The sequence below is a fragment of the Narcine bancroftii genome, chromosome 2, assembly GCF_036971445.1.
Source record: "Narcine bancroftii isolate sNarBan1 chromosome 2, sNarBan1.hap1, whole genome shotgun sequence".
In the NCBI taxonomy this organism is placed as follows: domain Eukaryota; kingdom Metazoa; phylum Chordata; class Chondrichthyes; order Torpediniformes; family Narcinidae; genus Narcine; species Narcine bancroftii.
This window is the reverse complement of record NC_091470.1, coordinates 13,960,843-13,980,959: the sequence shown is the minus strand read 5'-3', so window position 1 is coordinate 13,980,959 and position 20,117 is coordinate 13,960,843. Positions and strand designations below refer to the sequence as shown.

General features: G+C 44.1%; 1 protein-coding gene across 5 annotated transcripts in view; it reads right to left on the bottom strand.

The window, feature by feature from the left end:
- The window catches only part of ttc7b (tetratricopeptide repeat domain 7B), a 408,001-nt gene extending 393,744 nt beyond the window's left edge, over nt 1-14,257 (bottom strand). For all 5 annotated transcript variants that reach the window (XR_011351037.1, XM_069915898.1, XM_069915899.1 and 2 more), the window contains exons 1-2: nt 14,175-14,257; nt 12,661-12,829 (exon numbers count right to left, since the gene is read on the bottom strand). Coding sequence is in view for 4 of the 5 variants with exons in the window: in XM_069915898.1 (XP_069771999.1) it covers nt 12,661-12,805 (145 nt within the window). In the remaining variant the exon portion in view is untranslated. The remainder of the gene's footprint in view (nt 1-12,660; nt 12,830-14,174) is intronic.
- Between the last annotated feature and the right edge of the window lie 5,860 nt (nt 14,258-20,117).

The following is a 20,117-nucleotide window of genomic DNA, read 5'->3' as shown; positions in this document are numbered from 1 at the left end:
CATTCAAGGGAACAGCAAGGTCATTTGACTGCAAGAATATGTGCGTGCGTATACAGGCATTAACTGTGGTATTATGAGGTTACTCTGAAGGTGTTCTCCACTCAGCCCTGATGACATAGACAACAGCAACATGTACATCAGGCTACTTTTCATCTCTACAGCTAAATTTTCAACACCCTCATCCCCTCAGTGCTGGTCAGCTTTAAAAGCCTAGGCCCCTGTAGCTCCACCTGGGACTGGATCCATGACTTCCTCATCTATCAGTGCTGATCGGTAAGAACATCTCCTCCTCACTGACGATCAACATAGGCGCACCTCAAGGATGCGTGCTTAGCCCACTGCTCTACTCTCTCAACATCTATGACCGTGTGTCTAAGCCCAATTCACATCTACAAATCTGCCAAAGACACCATGGGTCAGAATCACAGATGGCTATGAGGCAGTGTACAGGAACAAGGTAGGTCAACTAGTTGAGTGGTGTCACAACAACAACCTTGCACTCAATGTCATGCTTGGTGTAGCGGTTAGTGCAATGCCTTTATAGCGCTAGCGATCAGGACCAGGGTTTGAATCCCGCGCTGTCTGTGAAGAGTTAGTACATCCTCCCCACGTCTGCTTGGGTTTTCCCGGGGGCTCTGGCTTCCTTCCACCATTCAAAACATATCAGGGGTGTGTTAATTGGGTGTAAATTAGGTGGCAAGGACTCATAGGCCAAAATGGCCTGTTACCATGTATGTGTGTCAGTAAAACCAAGAGAACACAAACTAGTCCTCGTCGAGGGGTCAGCAGTGGAGAGGGTAAAAAAACTTCAAATTCCTGGGGGTCAACATCTCTGAAGACCTCTCCTGGGACCATCATGCCAAAGCAATCACAAAGAAGTCAAACCAGTAGCTATAATTCATTAGGAGTTTGGGGAGATTTGGAACGTCACCAAAGACCCTTGCAAATTTCTACAGGTGTACGTGGAGAGCAGTCTTACCATTTACATCATTGTCTGGTACAGAGGTGCCAAGGCACAGGGCAGGAAAAGGCCGCAGAGAATTGTGAACTCAGCCAGTGCCATCATGGGCAATGGCTTCCACTCTATTGAGGACATTTACAAGATGCGCTATCTCAAGAAAGCAGCCTCTATCCTCAAGGACCCTCATCGCTCAGGCCATACCCTCTTCTCACTGCTTCCATCAGGAATGAGATACAAGAGGCTGAAGACAAACACCCAACATTACAAAAACAGCTTCTTCCCCCTCCACCATCAGACTTCTGAACAAAGATGAATCTATAGACATTACCTCACTTTTTCTTTTTTTTTTGCACTAGTTATTTATTTTTTTCTTAAATCTTGTTTTATGGAATTGTAATTTATAGTCATTTTGCACCTTGTTCTGCACCATCTTGTTGCTGCAAAACAACACATTTCATGACACAGGTTCACAACAATAAACCTGATACTGAACCTCAACACTGAGTGTCTGACACATGTACTCAGGCGCCCCCATCTGGCCTCAGAGTGGAACTGCAACCACAACACAATCTCAATGAACATTTTCAGAAACTTTAAAAAAACCCATCTCCAACTCTGCCCACACAAACCCGGCAGCTTTTATAAGATCGCATACAGCGATTCATGAGCTGTAGTTATTATAAATAGATGAAGATTGGCATCGTGAATGCTGAGAAATTAAGCAATTTACATTTTCAGGTATCCAAAACTGCAGAGAGATCAAGCCAAGTTTATTGTCGTCTGATTGTACAAGTACATCCTGACGAAACAGTGATCTCCGGTCCTCGGTGCAAAACACGCAGACACACAACCAGACATAACCCACATACAGACAAATGATACATATGCAGGGTAAGTTCATCGATAGAAGTAAATAAATATTATTTTGTACATATGAGAGCCTTGATTGGTTAGTGTGAGCAGTTCTTTGGTCGTTCACTTCTGGCTGTGAACAACAACTTAGGCCACTGCACAAACCAACCTCTCCTCCCTCGATTCAGGCTTTACCTCCCACTGCCTTGGAAAGCTGCCAACATATTAAAGGTCCCATCCCATCCCAGTCCTACTTCATTTGTACAGAGATAAATGTGCTTGAGAACATATACCAGCGGATCCAAGGACAGTTTATTTTCTGCTGTTGTCAGACTGTTACAGACTCTCATTGGTAAAAGATGAAACACTTGCTGTGGTTTTCTCTGTATCCTGCATTTTAACACTTCCCCCTGCCCCCTCTGACACACTGCACCCCGCACTGCTATTTATTACTGCACTTCCCTCTGCAGAGATGACTTGCCTGGATAGCACACAAAGCAAAGCTTTTACCGTATGTCAGTGCAAGCGACAATTAAAATATCAATTCATATGATCAGTATCTGTGGAGAATGATTCCACTCATAGAACAGCAAACGTTTAATTTTAAATTTAGACATACAGCATGGTAACAGGCCCTTTTGGTCCACAAGTCCATGCCGCCCAATTACACCCAATTGACCGACAATTCTGGTTCCTATTTGAATAGTGGGAGGAAACCGGAGCACCCGGAGGAAACCCACACAAACATGGGAGAACGTACAGACACCTTAGGGACAGCGCAGGATTCAAATCCTGGTCCCGATCACTGGCACTGTAAAAGCATTCTGCCCACCATTTGGCTAACAGAGCCGCCCCAAAAAAGAGGTTTTCTTCAGAAACTTGAGTACTGTATTTTCACCTGAAGTTGACACTCTCACAATCCAGTAATAGGACATCAGTCTGCCTACCGTAAGGTGAAGGATGTTTAAGCCATGAGTGGGGTACTTTAGGGTGAAGTGTTTGGAGGAACAGATAGAATGAACCCTTTAGAACAAGCAACCTTCTCCCTCAGCTTCAGGTTTGCACTGGGACTGTTCTAATTTCTCTGAACAATGTTTGTCTTCAACAGTAAAAGAGTCATGTAAATGAATCACAGATGCTAGAAGACACCAGACTTTAGCACCCTCTGTGTTCACTGATATAAACTACAGCAGAGGTTGGAATGCTTCATTTTCCAAGGAGAAAATAAATCAACCCTGATTTACAATCTGCATCATGGGGTGAAACATGAAAGTCTGCAGACACCATCTCATGCATGATCTCTGAACTTATCAGTTGCAGCCACCTCCCTTCCACAGCCTCCAAATTTATTGTTTTCCAATGCTGCACTGTTAAGTTCTACCTCCTACTCAAGATCCATAAACCCAATTGTCCTGGTAGACCCATCGTTTCCACTTGCTCACTGAACTGGTATCTGTTTACTTCATCTCACTTTTGTCCACCCTGATCCAGTTCCTCCTCACCTACATCTGCAAAACTTCACATGTCCTCCCATCACTTCTACAACATACAGTTCCCTGAACTCGACTGCCTCAGGACCCACACTGGCTGCGGGCTGCTGGGAATCATGGGATTCAGGTATCGAAACAGGTATTCGAGAGGGTGCCGAGGGCAAGAAGGGCTCCCGAAGGGCCTCAGGTGTTGGAGATTTGGATCTGGATCTCAGGGTGCCAACAGATAGAACAGGGGTCTATGCGGCTACAGAGGCTGCAGCCAAATCCACAAAAACTCAACGACTCTGAAGGGACTCTCTTTTGCTTCTCCTTTTCTCGTGCCAGAAGGGGCACCAGGCAATACAAAGGCAACTCTGTCTGCCTTATGACAGACTAGAAGGAAATTTCTTGCAATGTTACATTTTCTGTTTTATGTCATGGCAATAAAACGGCATGGTTAGTCCAACGCTATTACAGGCCCAGTGACTGGGGTTCGAAACCAGCGTTGTTCTTCTCCCCATGTCTGCGTGGGATTCCTCCGGGCACTTCGGTTTCCTCCCACCGTTAAAAATGTACCCAGGGTTGTAGGTCAATTGGGCGGCACGGTCTAAAAAAATTAAAAGAATCTTGGAAAGAGATTCAAGCATCTGCCTGCTTTTTGGTCGTACCTTGAAGAAGAGCTCAGGTTTGAAACATTGGTGAAAGATCTTGACCTCCTATGGACACTGTGAGACATGCTGAGTTCCTCCAGCATTTCTGTGCCTGCCTTGTAAATTCTGATTATAGACCTGATGCTTTATCATTAGAAAAAATGCAAAATGCTGGAGACACTCAGCAAGTCAGGGAGCATCTATGGAAAAAGAAACAGTTCATGTTTTAGGCCTGAAAGCCTTCATCACGATTAACTTGGAGCTAAAATGTTAACTGTTCCTCTTCCCACAGATGATGCTTGACCTCCTGAGTGTTTCGAACATTGGTAGTTTTATTCTACACAGCCAGCATCTGCCGTTTTTAAAAATTCAATATGCAGTTTCATGGGTCTACACCATGCAATCTGAGGTCAGCCTTAGGGGTGAGAATGACTGGGTGATCCTGGGCAAGGGTAAACATTAGGGTTCCCTCTATGGGAGGTTACTAGATTAAGGCATTGGTGTCAGCAAGTACAGGACGAAGCTAAGTTGCGTGGGTTTCTTCTTGGTGCTCCGGTTTCCTCCCACCCTCAAACCTATGCGGTTGTAGGTCAATTGGGCGGCACGGCCTCAAGGGCCTGCTACTGTGCTGTTTGTTTAAATAAATAAATAAATGTGCCAATTCACTGAACACCCTGTAAACAAGTGGACACACACCAATGAAGTCAGCTGCATGAGAGACGAGAGCAGCCATTATCAATCGGCTCTGGGACTCTGGGCCCCTTTCCCTGTGATGCAGTCAAGTTTTGGTTTCTTCTGTCCTTCTGCTGACCACATTAAAAAAATTATGTTACATGAGGTGAAAAGAAAACAAACTTTTACTAAAATGCGCCGTGGCCCCTGGGGTGGCCGTCGGGCCCCTGTTAAGAATGGCTAGAGGATAAACCGTGGCTAGAAATGATACAAAACCATCGACACAATGATCAAGGAAGTGCACCGTCATCTCTTTCTTAGACCAAGGAGGTTCAGCATGTCGACCGAGTCCCTCCACAACTTTTATAGGTACCCCATCGGAAGAAGACTCACTGCTTGCATCTCTGCTTGGATGGGGGCAGATCTGCTCAAGATTGAAAGTTATAGAAGGTGGTGAATGCAACTCAAAACATTCTACAAACGTCCCTCCCCTCCATGAACTCCATCTGTATCTCCTACTGCCTAGGAAAGGCTAACATTCCAAAGGACCCATCATATCCTGGACACACTCTCTTCTCCCCTCAGGGAGGCTTAAGAATGAGAAAACCAACAAGCTTAAAGATAGTTTCTTCCCCTCAGCCATCAGGCTCCTGGATGAACCCCACCACAGTGCTCTCTTGCTGCCCTTCCTTGGTGGTAACTGATTTTCACTCCTCTGTAAATTGTGCTCTTCACAGCCTTGTATGAATGTTTGACGTAACCTGTTAATCTGTTCGCAGAAGAACCCTTCTCACTGCACTGGGTATGTTATGACAAATACATTTAAGCTCAGCTTAATCTTACAAATATTAGGCCACAAGACACTGAGGCCATTCGGCCCACTGAGTCTGCTCTGCCATTCAAATCACAGCTGAGGTGAAACATGAAAGTCTGCCATCGCTGTGATTGTAGTAAATCTACAGAAATATTGGAGGAACTCAGTAGATCGCGCAATGCCCATAGGAGGTAAAGATATATAACTGACATTTTGGGCCTGAGCCTTCTTCAAGGAATTAGTAAAAAACAGGCAGGGGCCTGAATAAAAAGGCTGGGGAAGGAGGGAAGAAAGGGCAGAGGTGGGGGAGCAGAGGCCAACAGGCGAAGGGCCACCATTGGATAGAAGAAAGGAGATGCATTTTACCTCTAAACTCCATAAATAATGTCACATAACTATTTCATGCAGTAACTTAAAAGCAGACATTGCAAGACCTGCAGAGTTTTTTAACTACAATCACAGCGTCTGCACTTTTGTGTTTCACTGGGTCCCAGAAATTCCTCGCATCACTGTTACAAATTCCCTTTTGTTGACGTAGCCACCTCTCATTGATGAAGTAATTTGAGACAAAGATTGAGATGTTTCTCATCTGACTGATTACTCTTTCCCTGTAGCCAGTTTAGTAATAATACCTGCATCAATTTGTACCCTGGACGGTCTTTGTAGACACTACATCGCATCCTGTTGGAGTTGCATGTATAGATCTTTTGAGAGCTGACGTAGAAACAAAGAACACAAGACAGAGGAGCAGGAGTCAGCCATCCAGCTCATCGTATCCGCTCTGCCAATCAATAAGCTTATTGATGACGATTCGGCTCCACTTACCCACCCGTTCACCAAACACCTTAATTCCACAACTATTCAAAAATCTATCTGGTCTTAAATATATTCATTAAAGCAGCCTCTACTGCCACCTACGGCTCCTAGAACGCTTCCACCAGCGTTGTCTCCGCTCCATCCTCAACATCCATTGGAGCGCTCACACCCCTAACGTCGAGGTACTCGAGATGGCAGAGGTCGACAGCATCGAGTCCACGCTGCTGAAGATCCAGCTGCGCTGGATGGGTCACGTCTCCAGAATGGAGGACCATCGCCTTCCCAAGATCGTATTATATGGCGAGCTCTCCACTGGCCACCGTGACAGAGGTGCACCAAAGAAAAGGTACAAGGACTGCCTAAAGAAATCTCTTGGTGCCTGCCACATTGACCACCGCCAGTGGGCTGATAACGCCTCAAACCGTGCATCTTGGCGCCTCACAGTTTGGCGGGCAGCAGCCTCCTTTGAAGAAGACCGCAGAGCCCACCTCACTGACAAAAGGCAAAGGAGGAAAAACCCAACACCCAACCCCAACCAACCAATTTTACCTTGCAACCGCTGCAATCGTGTCTGCCTGTCCCGCATCGGACTGGTCAGCCACAAACGAGCCTGCAGCTGACGTGGACTTTTTACCCCCTCCATAAATCTTCGTCTGCGAAGCCAAGCCAAAGAAGACTGCTTCATTGGGCAGAGAATTCCCAGATTCACTATTCAATGGGAGATGATTCCTCCTCATCTCGGTCTTAAATCTACTCCCCAAAGTACTGAGAATGTCATAAGAAATAGGAGCAGGAATCGGCCATCTGGCCCATCAGGCCTGCTACACCATTCAATGAGATCATGGCTGATCTGATGATAGGCTCCTCTCCAGCTACCTGCCTTTTTCCCATATCCCTTAATTCCCCTATGCAAAAATCTATCCAATCTTGCCTTAAATATATATACTGAGGTCGCCTCCACTGCTTCAATAGGCAGCAAATTCCACAGATTCGCCGCCCTCTGACTTCCTACAACCTTCCCAGAAGTACGCCCATGACAAGGGCAGACATCTCACCAAAAACTAAAGGCTGAACATTTAATTTGAAACCTGGCAAAGCATCAGGTTTACAGTCATGTTTTCATCTGACAGTTGCTCTAATTAACAGGTGATCTTGAGCGCAGCCAGACTGCCTTCAAATGGTATAAGTGTCTATACTTCAAGTTGAGGCAGAAGGATCATTCAAGACAGTAATACAGTAAATGTATATTTTCATATATAAATTTGAGGGGAAACCTTGGACTTAAAATGTGAATGCAAATATTAATTCCTAAATTATGGTTATCAGGATATGTAATTTAGAAAGGTTATTCAAGATTACAGCAGAATATCGACCACCCGCAAATTTAAGGAACACCACCTCATTTTCCATTTGGGCACCCTCCAGCCGGATGGCATTAACATCGACCTCTCTGGTCTCTGCCAACAGCCCCCCCCTCCAAACTTTCCTTCTGTCTCCTTTCCTCCAGCTCTGCACTCATAGAGCCAAACCCCCTCCTCCCCCTATTGATGCTTACCTTTCCTCTATGTGTCCTATCTATATCCAATTAATACCTTTTATCTGTTGGTCTGTGTACCTCTCCCCTGCCCTTTCCATCCTTCTCCTCAGCCTTCTAATTCAGGTGCCTGCCTGCTTTTTTCTCTTATCGTGAGGAAGGGCTCAGGCCTGAAACATCAACAATATTTATTTAACTCCTATTCTGTGTTTCATCTACAATCACAGCATCTGCAGACTTTCGTGTCTTATTTCATTGACCAGTCAAAGTTGGATGGAGTATTGGCAGATGGAATTTAATCCTCCCAAGTGCAAGGTGATGTATTTTGGGAAGACTTAAAGGGCAAGATGTTGACAGGAAATGACACTGAGGAATTTTGGTGAACAGAGAGACCTTAGTTCCCTGAAAATGGCATGATAGTTCAAAAGGGTAGTGAGGACATGTGAACCTTGCCGATACAGATCGAGGCTTGGAACACAAGAGTTGCAACATTATGCTGCAATTTTACAAAATGCTGGTCAGCCTGAACTCAGAGCATTGTGTGCAGCTCAGGTGGCTTCCCAACAACGTGGCTGCATTGGAGAGAGTGCACAGGGTGCTGCAAGGATTGGAAGTCTTTAGCTACAGGGAGAGATTAGCTAAACTAAGCTTGCCATTTCTGGAACAATGGAGGCTGAGGGGTGACCTGAACATACAAGATTATGAGATGCACAGATGAGGAAGGTGTTCAGCAACTTTTTGTCTCCTGTGACGGATTTGTGCTAATATTAATCTTTAGGTATATATTTCTTAGTAAGGGACTTTTTGTGGCTGGACATGGGGACACACAGACACACACAATTATGAACTCAGAGAATCCTTTAAAATGGTAACTGGCAGATATGAGACCTTTTGTCTGCAAATTCATTGTTCAGTAAAAGCTGGAAAAACATGTCATGGAATCAAAAGAATGGTTCATTGAAAACTAAAGTCACTTGTGTACACAAAAAAGATTGCTAGTCAAACAATAGACCATCTGTTTGATTACTCATGTTTTCGAATTGAAACTTCAAACAAAACACCCACTTGATTCTGGGTTTAAGTAGACAGATATTTAGTATATAGATGTGAAGTAACTTTAAAGAAATAGCAATGATGTCATGTCCTGTGGATAAGACATTTTCAGAGAACATACTACTGCAACAGAGACATTTTGAAACCAGAAGAAGGTGCTTCACCATCATGTAAATTACACAGGATTGAAATGCAGTAATAATCCTTTGGAGAAAGACAGTTGCTTATGTTCTCCTTATGAAAAGGAGGAAGACTGAAGCAGTGGCTTTGAATAAATGGCCACTTTCAACTCTCTCTTGAACAGACAGAGGACAGTTTTGCTGTGTCCAGTGAAACTGGTCACTTTTCGATTGAAAGAAAGGAAAATAAATCTTGCATAACCATTGTTAAATGGTTACTTTGTTCAACTCTCGCCGGGGTTTGTGAAATCATCGTGGAAGAAAACACAAGTTCTGAAACCGCTATGCAAGAGAGGTAAATCATTTATACGAAGAAAAAATTCTCTGACAACAACTCTACAAGAATTTTGTGAGTTAAGTAAGAAGCGCTAGTTATTAATAAAAATTATTGTTTTGAAGATAACATTGTCTTGGTGAATTTCTACTGCTGTACATCTAGTACGTGACCCCCTCTGTAGTTAAGGGAATGAAAACAAGAGAGCAGAGTGAAAGGTGGGATGAGAGAATTATACTTTTTCTTTCTACAAAAGAAGGATCTATCTTTCCGGTAAGTGATCACATCCCAATTCAGCTTAAAATATTTGGATCACTTTGAAAGGTTGGCTGAACAAATCAGCAGCGTATATGGTTTTAAAATGAATTTTAAAAATTTTAAATTTAGACATGCAGCACAGTAATAAAAGCCCTTTCTACCCAAGAGCCTGTGCTGCCCCCAATTGACCGACAACCCCAGTATGTTCTGAACAGTGGGAGGAAACTGGAGCACCCAGAGGAAAAGCACCCAGACATGGGGAGAACGATTAAACTTCTTACAGACAGTGCCAGATTCAAACAAGATTCACTGGTGCTGTAACAGAGTTGCGCTAACCACTACTCTATCCGTGCCGCCCTTCTTAACCATCCTTAAGTGATAAATGCAGCAATTGCAATCGTAACGTAAAGCCATCAAATCGTGTTTCGAAAGGGTATGACAACCAAGAATCCACTCACTTCCAAGATGAAAAATTCCAAAAGGCCTCCATACATTTACCAAATGCAGGAGCTGGGACTCAGCAAGTGATGGGATACTCCTGGATTGACGAGTTGACCAGCAACCAAGAAAAAAGGGAAGCTCAAGTGAAGCGGCCACTCTGGAATGGCCCAGTGTAGAAGTGGGACAATGAATGACCAGGACTGGCATTGGTGGGGGGGGGTTTGGGAGAGGGCTGGACCCCAGGGCCAGGTGGGGTTGGGAATGGGGGGGGATTAGTGTTCCAATGCATTCTAAATTGGCTGGGTGAGCACCCAGACGTCATGGTCCGTGTAGGGACCAGTGGTGTAGGTTGAAAGGGTGACAAGGTCCTGCAAAGTGAGTTCAGGGAGTTAGGTGTGAAGTTGAAGAACAGGACCTCCAAGGTTGTGATCTCAGGATTGCTACCCATGCCATGTGCTAGTGAGGTTAGAAATGGCAGGAATAATGCAGCTTAATATGTGACTGAAGAGATGGTGCAGGAGAGAGGGCTTCAGCTTTCTGGATCATTGACCTCTCTTCCTGAGAAGGTTGGACCTATACCAGAGGGACAGTTTGCATCTGAACTGAAGGGGGACTAATATCCATGTGGCAAGTTTGCTTGTGCTGCTCTGGGTGTTTAAACAGGGGACTGGGAAACAGATTTCCAGAGCAGGTAGTGGAATGGAGAGGGGAAAAGTTGTTATTAAGCCTGCAAAAACAGAAATAGACAGGTTGTGCGTGGTGGGAATAATGTTCTGAGCTGCATTTATTTCAATGCAAGGAGTACTGTAGGAGAGACAGATGAGCTTAAAGCAGCCATTCTCATTTATTGTTGGCTATGGTCCCTTTAGGACTCTGTTTATGGGCCCCCTTCTCCACGAAGCAGTCAAGTTTAGTTGGTTTCTTCCATACTTCTCTCCTACCATGAATATGAAAACAACATAAAATATATTTTATGATTTCAGTCATGGTGTCCCTGTTGATAATAGCTGGCTTAGAGCATGCGGAATGATGACCTTGTTGCCGTTAGATGGCTGCAGGAGGGACAGGTCTGGGAGATCAATGTTCCAGGGTTCCATAAGACCACAGACATAGGAGCAGATATAGGCTATTCAGCCCATCGAGTCTGCCCCACCATTTAATCATGAGCTGATCCATTATCCCACTCAGCCCTACTGCCCTGCATTATCCCCATAACCTTTGATACCCTGGCTAATTAAGAACTTATCAACCTCTGACTTAAATACACCCAATGACCCGGCCTCCACAACCACCTGTGGTAAAAAAAATTCCACAGATTCACCACCCTCTGACTGAAGAAATTCCTCCACATCTCTGTTCTAAACAGACACACTTCAATCCTGAAGTTGTGCCCTCTTGTCCTAGACTCTCCCACTCTGGGGAACAACATCTACTCTGTCCACACCTTCCATTGTTTTTGACAAGATACAGAAGGTTGGATGAAAATAGGAGGGGTGCACTCCAAAAGGGCAGTATCAGACAAGCAAGACAGAGAGTTCATCAACTGGAGCAATATGGTTGCAACTGAGGAATGAGAAAGGGATAACTTTATTGTACATTAATGTTAAATAATGCATTGTATAACAGACCACCCATAAGTCCTTGTATCCTTTTATTGTTCTCCAAAATTGTCCAGAACTTCACCAACGATTGTGTCATGTGGAAACTTATCTACCCTACCTTTTCATCCAAGTCATTTATATAAATCACAAACAACAATGGGTCCCCACACCGATCCCTGTGGAACACCACTGGACATGGACCTCTAGCCAGAATAACACCTTTCCACCACTACCCTTGGCCTTTGGTGGACCAGCCAATTCGGAATCTAAACTATCAATTCACCGTAAATCCCATACGTCAGTACCTTCTGGATCAGCCTCCCTTGAGGAACCTTGTCAATGCCTTACTGAAAGACAAGGTAGACCACTTCCCTACCCTCATCAACCATCTTTGTCACTCCTCAAAAAACTTATTGAATTTAGTAACCCTAACCTATTGCACAGCGAGAGCTTTCTGATTTCTTTTATACTTAGACGTACAGCACAGTACCAGGACCTTCCAGTCCACGAGCCCTTACCACCCAAGTACCCCAATTAACCTACAACCCCCGTATGTTTTTTGAGGGAGCACCCAGAGGAAACCCATGCAGGTCACAGGGAGAAGGTACAAACCCCTTCCAGTACTGGTCGTCAGCACTGTAACACTGTTGCACTAATCATACCATCCAATTTTATTTCAGGCCTAACTTTCACTATTTGAACAGTCATTTCCACTTACTACTTTGCATTTCCTTCTCTGACACTTAGATCTGTGGCACCCTTGCTCCATAGCATCTGATAACAAGACAAAGAATTGTGTTGATTTTCTGTTGACATGACATTTTTCTGTGCTGTAATGCTCTATGGTTCTACGAAACTAGCCGCATGGAATTTGAGATATTTTGAACTAGAGGCTGCGGGAGCGCCGGAGGTGAATCCATGGACACTCAGTAACTCTCTTTTGCTTCTCTTTCTCGTATTGTTTCGGGTGCAGGGCAATGTTCAATGTTCTTAGTTTGCCTTACGGCAGACAAAAGTTGAAGGAAATCCTATCGATTACATTTTAAAAGGAACCTTTGAGATTAACTTTAAAAACGTTCGCACCTTTTGTGGCGTAGGATTCGGCAATGATTCGGAGTCTGTAAACAGGCACTGCAACCAACTGCATCTTGTCCAGGATTACCTTGTCATACAGGGCAAGAGCTCGCATGTGGTCACCCTCCACGTAATAACTCTTGGCCAAGAGCATGTTGGCTTCTTGTGCAAAGTCTTGCTGAGAATAGAACAAGATACATGAAGGTGAGTAAACACCAGACCAGACCAGAGCAGAGACTCGCTCACAACACATCCCTTTTGCACTAGCGGGAGTAGTTTCATACACAGGTTCTCCCCAGGTTATGATTTCCCAACCTACGAACACCCCTTGCATGTAAATGAGTATTTGGGAGATGGACGAGGATGGATTTGCTGGCATCTTCTGCTGGGTGGGGACGGGGCTCATCCATGCACCTTTCCCCACCCCACCGCAATAATTGGGCACTGGGTGGAGCCGCGCAGAACTAGGACTCTGAGTCAGCGTGTCCCACTCGCTCTCCCATCACAGCCATTTCTTTCCCCCCTCTCCCACACATTGCTCTTCTTCATTTCCCGCTCAACGAGCAGCTCTCAGGAACCAGGGGACTTCCCGTGAATCTTTAACCATCAATGACGAGGTGGTGGTGATTCGCAACCTTGCACAACTACAGTTCAAATTGTGAAAGATTGTGCAATGCTGTTTGAAGATCTAAACTCAACAAAGGAATAACAACAAATTGCTGAGTCTGGATTGCTTACAATTTGGAGGGGAACTCGTAGGCTATTCCAGAAAGTGGCTCACGCCATCTTCTCATGGAGAAACAGCGAAATATGTCATGGTTTTTCCTTTAATCATAAAAGATGTCCTTCTCACTACTGTCGTATTGTATCCTAGTATATTTAATTCCCTTGTAGCATAATACATACTGCACCCTCCATAATGTTGGGGTCAAGACATTTTTTTTTCCTTTATTTGCCCCTGTGCTCCAGAGCTTTAAATTTGTAATCAAACAATTCACATGTAATTAAAGTGAACATTCCAGATTTGAATCAAGGTTATTTGTGTACATTTTGGTTTGACCATGTAGAAATTAGCATCAATTAACAATGTACTGCTTTATGGTGATGTATCATAGATTCTCAATATAGGGCCCCCACCCCAAGTTGTGACTGGTCCTTTCTCTCTATGGATGCAGCCTGACCTGCTGAGTCCCTCCACAGCAACATGGCACTTTAAACATTGTCACAAGACGGCACCATACTCATGGGCTGCCTTGCAGTGCGACTATGCTCATTATGTCTCACCCAGCAGAGAAAGACACTCAACACATTAAAAAAAAATCAGTGCTGATTTTAAAATGGCTCAGGAAATAGGTCGCCCAGCCTAGGGATTGAGAAAATACCATTTTACACAAGTGCAATACTGATTTACAAACCAAACCAAAAGACATCAGTACACAAGGTACAAACCACACCTGACCTGTGCAGAGAAGTGCTCATACCACATTGCATTAACACTGGCTGGAGCACAACAAGCCTCTTACCTTCAGGTTACCCCTGTCCAATGCAGCAGTCAGGTGCTTCTTCACTTCAATCAGCTTCAACTTGCCGTCCGGAGGACTAGCCTCTGGTTTGACAGGGTTATCCTTCACATATTGCTCCAGTTTTGATTCTCCAAGTAGCAGCTCCGCCAAGTCATCTGGCAAAGAGCAGAGGCAGAAAAGAGTCTTAAAGAAAGAACAACGACAATCTGCATCCTCAGGAGATCGGGGACACTAACAAAGTTCCCTTTGAGGTACTGCTGTAATTGCATGTTAATAATTATGCAGATAAAAATTATTGCTTTTACCCTGCACTAACTTGTGCTGATGTACAGTAAAACCCGTTATCCGGAATTCAAGTAACCAGCAAAAAACTGAGGAAAATAAATAAATAGAATCAATAAGAATAAACAAAAAGTTAAAATTGTAGAAGTAAATGATCTCTGAAGTAACAGAGATGGTGAAGATGGGAGCAAATATTCAGCCAGAAAATGCCTTGGTCAGGCTTTGCACGTAGCAGCTGTTTGAATAAAGTTGGGTGAAACAGCAATGGCGTCGCCAAGGATGAAGAGCTGTTTGATACAGTTCCCCATTGGGGTGACTCTCTTACATTGTCTCCCTATCCCTGCCTAGTAAGAATCTGTATCTTTAATTAGTAAGGCCTGATCTGTAAACTTGGGGCAGGGGTGGGTTAATTATCTATAATGTCATTGTTTGCCTTTCGGGCGACTCTGTGGAGGGGAGGTGGCTGAAAATAAAGCAAAATGCTTTAAAGTTTATATATTCATGAAAGTGAAGTTTGTTCAGTGTAAGTACAGTATAGTATTTTTATCTTTTAAACTGTTTATTCTCAAAGCAGGTGTCTTAGTTAGGCCTTGTAAGAGTGAGAGTCAAGCAACCAGAAAATTCGCTATCCCCGTAGATGCCAGATACCAGGGGTTTTAACTGTATGAGGTATGGGATGACCAGCTGGGCAGCTCACAAAATAACCTCTTTCAGTACCGTGACAATAAACTTGAACTTGAAAGGGAGCCCAGGCCTGCTGATCCCTCATTCCATCAGTTTGAAGTGCATTCATTTGATGAATTGAAACATAAAATATACTGAGTAAAAAGACAGAGATGGTGGAGGAACTCAGCCAATCTCACAGCATCCACAGGAGGTGAAGATATAAAGTATAACTGTTGCTTCTTCAAAGTGGGGCTGCGAGAGGAACGCTGCGAGATCGACTGAGCTCCTCCGGCACTTTTCTTTCATGTTTTTACTCCAATCACAGTGTCTGCAGTCTTTCATGTTTCCATCCGATTTTCCTTCCCAATCTTGGTTCCCATTGGCCGGAAGGCTGCCGCTGTGACGAGGATGATAACAGCACAGTAGGAACAAAAGATCCCGTACATTAATATTTCACCGTGCTGTAGTAGGTGACAGGGGCCAAATCCCCTCAGCTGTGCTCTCATCTCAGAAGCAACATCTCCAAGCGCATACTCTCACAGATGGCATTATTCTTTGTGGGAGCTTTCTGTGCAGACACCAGAGATCATTGTAGGAAATCTCCATATTGGAAACTACACAATGCCCTGATTTATAAAATGGCCTTAAATAACCTAACTTTATTTCCTTCTATCCACAGGAATGAGTGAAAAGGATTATTTTTTTCAAAAATAAATTTTAATCTTGTTATGATATACATAATTGGGAGGAGACATTATCTCCATTCAACATATCAAACAATTCAATGCATTCAATTAGAATGTAGATCAGATACTATTTATTGCCATGTAATAAAACAAAAATGTAATATTACACAAAAAGATTCGCCATGAGCATTACCCGACGCTTCTTCCAGTCAGATAAAGAGAAGCACCGTGTGTCCGTGGATTCGCCCCCAGTGCTCTAGTTGCAGCCACACAAGACTCCGGTTCAGATCAAACCATCGGCATCCGAGCCCAGATCTAAACCTCCAACATGATGAAGAAACCTTCAGTGCCCAGTGTCCTTTGCAAGCCCTCACTGGCCTTAGCACCCTATTAAATCCTGGCTCCAATACCTGGTTCTCATGAGCCAGTCTCCAGCAGCCGCAGCCTGTGTGGGTTCGTCGCCCACGTCACTAACAGCTCGCTGTCTGTGTGAGTCCTTCAGCTACAGCACCCCTTGCTGGTCCACCACCATGGTCACCGACCTTAGGGTCGTCTCCTCTGCTTCTCCCTCTCAATAGGTCCTTTCAAACTGCCATGTAAAATGGGGTTAAACAGGCAATTTGCACGGTTAGTGCCCCAGTTATGAGGCAGTGTGAAAGGGCCCAACTGGGTTCCTGACCTACCTCAGAGACAGTCAGGGAACCCAGTTAAAACTTACCTAGGTCTCATCCACGGCCAATTTGAAAAGGAAAATGGCCAACCTGCTTATTCCGGTGACATCAGTGCTTGTGTGCATGCATGCGTGTGTCACCGGGCAGCTAATATTTGAAAATACGGCAGTACTTCCAGTGAGTGCGTGACGTGTCATTGCGGGGGCAGGATGGGTCGACCCTCCTGCAATTTGAAAGGCTTCCAGCACCTTTGCCCCAGTAATTGCACCTGAGTCCCAGGAGGGCTGCTCAGGTGCTGCAGTTTGAAAGGGGCTAACAAGGGTGTTCTCCCTATTACTGGTGCCCTGCACCAGTCCACTGCTCTCCCGGAGTCTGCAACTCCTCATTGTCCAGACAACGCAGTCTCAGGATTTTAAAATAAAACACCGTCAGTGCCATTTAAAGCCTCTAATATATTGTTATCACCAATGTTTCATCCAAGTTCATGTTTATAATCATCTGTCTGATAAGCGTATACAGAGCCGTTGTCATACCCACACTCCTGTTCGGCTCCGAATCATGGGTCCTCTACCGGCATCACCTACGGCTCCTAGAACGCTTCCACCAGCGTTATCTCCGCTCCATCCTCAACATCCATTGGAGCGCTTTCATCCCTAACGTCGAAGTACTCGAGATGGCAGAGGTCGACAGCATCGAGTCCACGCTGCTGAAGATCCAGCTGCGCTGGATGGGTCACGTCTCCAGAATGGAGGACCATCGCCTTCCCAAGATCGTGTTCTATGGCGAGCTCTCCACTGGCCACCGAGACAGAGGTGCACCAAAGAAGAGGTACAAGGACTGCTTCAAGAAATCTCTTGGTGCCTGCCACACTGACCACCGCCAGTGGGCTGATCTCGCCTCAAACCGTGCATCTTGGCGCCTCACAGTTCGGCGGGCAGCAACCTCCTTTGAAGAAGACCGCAGAGCCCACCTCACTGACAAAAGGCAAAGGAGGAAAAACCCAACACCCAACCCCAACCAACCAATTTTCCCCTGCAACCGCTGCAACCGTGTCTGCCTGTCCCGCATCGGACTTGTCAGCCACAAACGAGCCTGCAGCTGACGTGGATATTTACCCCTCCATAAATCTTCGTCCGCGAAGCCAAACCAAAGAAAGAGAAGAACATATATAACTAAGCACAAAACAGTCACACACACGCATATACACAATACACAGCACATACATGAAGATACAATTCAAAATAAATAAATAAAGATTCTGCAGCAATGAGGCCAGACCCATCCTTCGAAGCACTGGAGACAAGTGGAACCTGAGTTCAAAGCAGTAAGAATTTTAGATTGTGTTATTGAAAGTCCAGGGACAATGGATGTTTACTTAGAAGCATCTGTGTGTACACACAGCCACAGAGCATTTTCTCGTTATGAAGAAAGACAAAGAGAAAATGGCGAATGTAAAAAAAACCATGAAAAGTTTTAATAAACAAAAAATTAAAAAAATCGCCATTTTCAGTAACTCAGAAATAAAATAGTAAAGAATAAAATCATATTATTAGTATAGATTAATATAAAATTAAACATACACTTATATATTTTTTAAAAAATTCTCACAGAGGAGAAAGAAAATATATAAAAATGTGTTAAAGATGAACAGGATAATTAGAGCTATAATGATCTATTACTTTTCGAATGGTCAGAAATCAGAATCTGACCATTAACCTGAAAAAGACCGATATCTACCGCATTTTTTAATCGGTCACTCGGGCTGAGAGGTCGCGCTAGACGGGAAATTAGCCGACAGGTAGTTCCGTGCTGCAGACACGGAGTCGAATATTTGACGAGCTTGGTTCTCCGGAGAAATCCTGAGCCTCGCAGGATACAGGAGCGCAGGTTTCAGTTTCTTCTCAAAACATTCGGACATCAGATCTTTAAACAGTCTTCGAGCCCGTACTACCTCCGGACTAAAATCTTCATAGGCTCATAGACTAAAGCCACAAACAGTCACATTTCCAAGTCTTCTGGCTGTATGAATCAATCTATCCTTTGTACTCACATAATGCATACGGACCATCACCACTCTGGGTTTGGAAGCTTCAGCATTTCGGTTCCAGATACGATGTACTCTATCGAGTAGCGGTGGATCAGCAGGGAATTCGGATGGGTATGCTTCTTTTAAAAGCTCAGCAAAAAACGTCAGGAGATCTCCTTTCTCAATGCCTTCAGGAATTCCAACCAAACGAATATTTTGTCTTCTGGAACGGTTCTCTGAATCAATGCTTTTCAGCTGGAGCACTTCTAGCTGTTTAATTGCTTTGGAAAGTTTCTGTTCGACCTCAGTCAGTCTAATCTCTTTTTGTTGAACTTCAGTTTGAAGAGCTGCAATTAAGGTATGTTGTTTTTTGGTTTCAACTTCTGAGGCAATTAAAGCTGTACGAAGTTCAGCTAGGTCTTTTTTGCGACAAACATCTTTGAATTCATCACGAAAGAATTTTAAAAAGTCAGTGAAGGTCATCTCACTTAGTTTAATGTCTGGTTGTTTCTTCTCTCGGCCATCACCTTCTTCTGCCCGGGTTTTAGCTCGTGTAGCTTTTCCTTCAGTCATTTCTTCAAAATTTTCAGACTCAAGTATAATTAGAGAAATAATAAAGATCTTTCTGACTTCTGTGAAGTTAGTTCAAAGGTGGATACAGGTTAAAAATAGTATATTTTATGGAGCAAAAACCAAAACGTGTTCACTCCATGAGCGCCACCTGGAGACTCCTCGTTAACTTTTGAAAGTGTTGGAACTTCATACACTCAGAGTCCCACCTGTATAATCTATATAAACAAGCAGGAGGTCATCTGCCATGATTCGTGGATTTGGAGAAATGAAACTGAACCAATGTTTGATCAAAGCAGTCATATGATTACAGACACTTGAAGGAGGCATCTTTAATATTGAACCATGCTTCATTTGCAGTCAGAGATGCAGAAACCTTCAGTGAAAGCGGTACTGTTGTGCATTCTTCCTTTGACAGGGAAGAGACAGAGAATCAGCATGGCTTTAGGAAAGGATGGCCACTCGACTGCTTCTCTTGGTCAAGAAAGAGCAGTGCCACGGTCATTATTTTTAATGGTTACTTTTGTCTGGGTTTGTGAAATCATCCTGTGAAATACAATTTCCACAATCTGCACACAGTGTGGATGAACAGAGGGAACTTGGGGTTCAAATCCCTACATCCCTCAAATGGAAAAAAAAAGTCATTTGTATGAAGAAATATTTCTCTGAAAGCAAATGGACAAGAATTTGTGAGTTTGAGAACTTTTGAACAGCAGTTTAAAAACTCTGAGAGGAGAAGGGAAGGGGGTGGAGAACTAAGGGAAAGAAGATAAAGGGAAGGGAGGGAAAACGGAGAGTAGGTTAGCAAAGCCGGTGAAGTTGATGTTAATACCTTAGGGGTGGAGCATTATTCCTAAAGGTTGTCATAGGTAACAAAAGGATAACACAGGGTGCAAAGTTTTGCTGAAAAGTGGCAGGTGGAGTTCAATCCAGATATGTGTGAGGTGATGGAAAGACAACCAGAAGGATAAGTACAGGGTTAAAGGCCAGTTATTTAAGAGTGTGGATGAACAGAGGGAACTTGGGGTTCAAATCCCTACAT